General features: G+C 42.5%; 1 protein-coding gene across 3 annotated transcripts; it reads left to right on the top strand.

Moving 5' to 3' along the window:
- The first annotated feature begins 360 nt into the window (after window positions 1-360).
- LOC104749007 (putative glutathione peroxidase 5) lies at window positions 361-2,040 on the top strand. Of its 3 annotated transcripts, none has more exons than XM_010470587.3 (6): window positions 361-569; window positions 658-734; window positions 814-875; window positions 996-1,114; window positions 1,259-1,426; window positions 1,652-2,040. In XM_010470587.3, exons 1-6 carry the CDS (start codon window positions 510-512, stop codon window positions 1,805-1,807), a joined length of 642 nt encoding a protein of 213 aa, XP_010468889.2. In that variant the 5' UTR covers window positions 361-509; the 3' UTR covers window positions 1,808-2,040. The 3 variants fall into 3 exon arrangements, with proteins under 3 accessions (XP_010468889.2, XP_010468890.2, XP_087347440.1); XM_010470588.3 differs by having other exon boundaries at window positions 1,536-2,040; XM_087491314.1 differs by lacking the exon at window positions 1,652-2,040 and having other exon boundaries at window positions 996-1,076; window positions 1,259-1,385.
- Window positions 2,041-2,672: the final 632 nt, after the last annotated feature.

Raw genomic sequence — 2,672 nt, 5'->3', positions numbered from 1 at the left:
AGTCAACGTTGGTCTTCGCCGGAGTCAACATCGGTCTTCGCCGAAGTCAATTGACCGGTGTACTGAATTATATGTCTATGATGTTGACCGCATAACGTCATATGGTTCATGCATGTGGCCATGGAATACATATACTTTATGTAGTTGAATATACAATAGTATACTTGGCATGTGTGACCATGTATTCACCAACCAATAGTTCGTGTAGCTAGCATCTTTTTTCTGTTAAAAAGTGTAATGAGGAGCGCGAACTAAAATCAGGACAGGTTCCTTAATTAAATAAAATAGCAAACTGTTAGGAAGAAAAAGGAAAACAAAATTAAAAAAAAAATGATGAGGTGTGTATGCTGTGGGATTTGGTTGTAACGCATTAACAGCTAATGGTGATTAGGAAGATTTAAAAAAAAGATGAAAAAATGAATGATTTGAGTGAAGAAGAGAAGAGGAAAACATAAAACTGGAATACTTCTTCCCTCCCTTGGTTTGCGAAATCGAGATAGAGAGATTAGATGGGTGCTTCTATATCATCATCAGTTCCCGAGAAATCCATCCATCAGTTCACCGTCAAGGTTTTTTATCTATTTATGAATCGTTTCTTTTTTTAATCCAATCGAGAGAAGATGTATCGTTTCTTGATTTTTGTTGATCGGAAATTAGGATAGCTCCGGCAAGGATGCGGACCTAAGCGTTTATCAAGGGAAAGTGCTTCTCGTCGTCAATGTGGCTTCTAAGTGGTCCGTCTTGGAGATCTTGTTGCTGTTCTGTCTTTTTACTTTTTCTTTCTGTTCTAATATTTTGTTTATTTGGGAACAGCGGACTCATCGAATCCAATTACACCCAGCTCACGGAACTTTACCAGAAATATAAAGATCAAGGTAGGTCACAGTCATTTTTTTGTCTCTTTGGTTTCCTTGTTTCATCGGTTACATACCTCGTGGGGTTCTTTTTTCATTGAAAACAAAAATAATTGGATATATGTTGAATGGTGGTGGCAGGGTTAGTGGTCTTGGCGTTTCCATGCAACCAGTTTCTATACCAAGAGCCTGGCACCAGCGAAGAGGCTCATCAATTTGCTTGTACTCGGTTTAAGGCCGAATACCCCGTTTTCCAAAAGGTTCTTATTGTTATTATACATACTGACTGTAGCAACTCCTTTTTGTGATTAAAGCAGTCTTTAATAACGCAAGACAGTAATTTTTTCCTTCCATCTGTAATATATACTCTTCTTACGCATGGTTTTGTAACCGTGTTTATGTAGGTGCGTGTTAACGGGCAAAACGCAGCACCGGTCTACAAATTCCTCAAATCAAAGAAACCTTCTTTTCTAGGAACTAGGATCAAATGGAACTTCACCAAGTTCTTGGTCTCCAAAGATGGTCAAGTCATTGATCGTTATGGCCCAACTGTTTCACCTCTCTCCATCCAGGTCTCTACATCCCTTATTAATTTCTTATAATATCTCTTCATTATATCAATCAATCCCTTTTACCACCGTTTGATTACTTCATATTCTCCTTTCTGCAAATTAAAAACAGAATGACATCGAGAAAGCCCTTGCACAATAATTATGAGAGCACGCACTAACAAGACTTTTGGACTGCTTTGGAACAACTTTATCTCTCTTATTCACATCTTAATTATGTGTATGTAGTCATTTCTGTTGGATATGGGCTTTGCCCCATATGCCAACTCGGCCCAACAAAGACTCACCAGAGATAGAAGGAAATGGGCCAACCTCGGAGGACAATCTCGGGATTTCACACAGAAAACCCTAGAGTGTTCTAACTCTACATTCGCTTATAAATAGCTCGAGACATCTATTGGAGAAAGGACCCCGGACCCGCAGACAATACCTACAGAGCAACACTTTGCATCGAAAACTGCTATTGTCTTTCGTATAATTCATTCTTGTTTTCAGTTCGTCCCTTTAAGCTTGCTAGTTCGCTTGTGAACTAACAAGCTCTATCTCGACTCGTTTTAAGTGACGATCTCACGTTTTCCCCGATTAATAAAAGAACTTGCTTGCTCTTTCCCACAAAATCTTTATTTGTTTAAACTGTGTAATTCCCGGTACAAACAATTGGCGCCCACCGTGGGGCGAGAGTAAAGCGCTTCTTTTGACGAATCAAGACCGACGATCCTCACTTCCTCGAAGTTTCAAGACTCATGACGAACCCCAGCGAAAACCTCAACGAAGTAACGGAGTAGCCAACGGAACAGCGATGGGGGCGAACGAGAACACGAACAGTTCCCCCGCTGAGCTCCCTGCCGAACTCCTCGGAGAGCCCAACCGAAGGCTCCCTGCCGAGCCCAACCGAAGGCTCACTGCCGAGCACAATCTTTCCACCAGCGCCCGACGCGCCCTCTGAGTCTCTCGTAGCTGCACACGCTGAAGCCGGACCTGCTGCAGACCAGCTGGTCACCAACACAACCTCTACACCAGCGCCCGATACGCCATCAGAACCTCTTGTTGCCACACATGCCCAACATCTCCAAACCATGGCTCTAGTTTTCACTGACGGTGCCGCCCTCTCAGCTCCCTTGCTTGCTGGACGCAGAAACAACTTCGAATATCTGATGTAGACTATCATCGACAGTCTCGTTAGCCAGGACATGCGAACAGCCGAGCGACTTGACACACTCGCTACAACATAAAAAAGCTTACCTTAATA

The sequence above is a fragment of the Camelina sativa genome, chromosome 16 (assembly GCF_030686135.1).
Source record: "Camelina sativa cultivar CO46 ecotype springtype chromosome 16, ASM3068613v1".
NCBI classification, from domain to species: domain Eukaryota; kingdom Viridiplantae; phylum Streptophyta; class Magnoliopsida; order Brassicales; family Brassicaceae; genus Camelina; species Camelina sativa.
The sequence above is the reverse complement of the archived record's forward strand: the minus strand, read 5'-3'. Positions and strand labels throughout refer to the sequence as shown.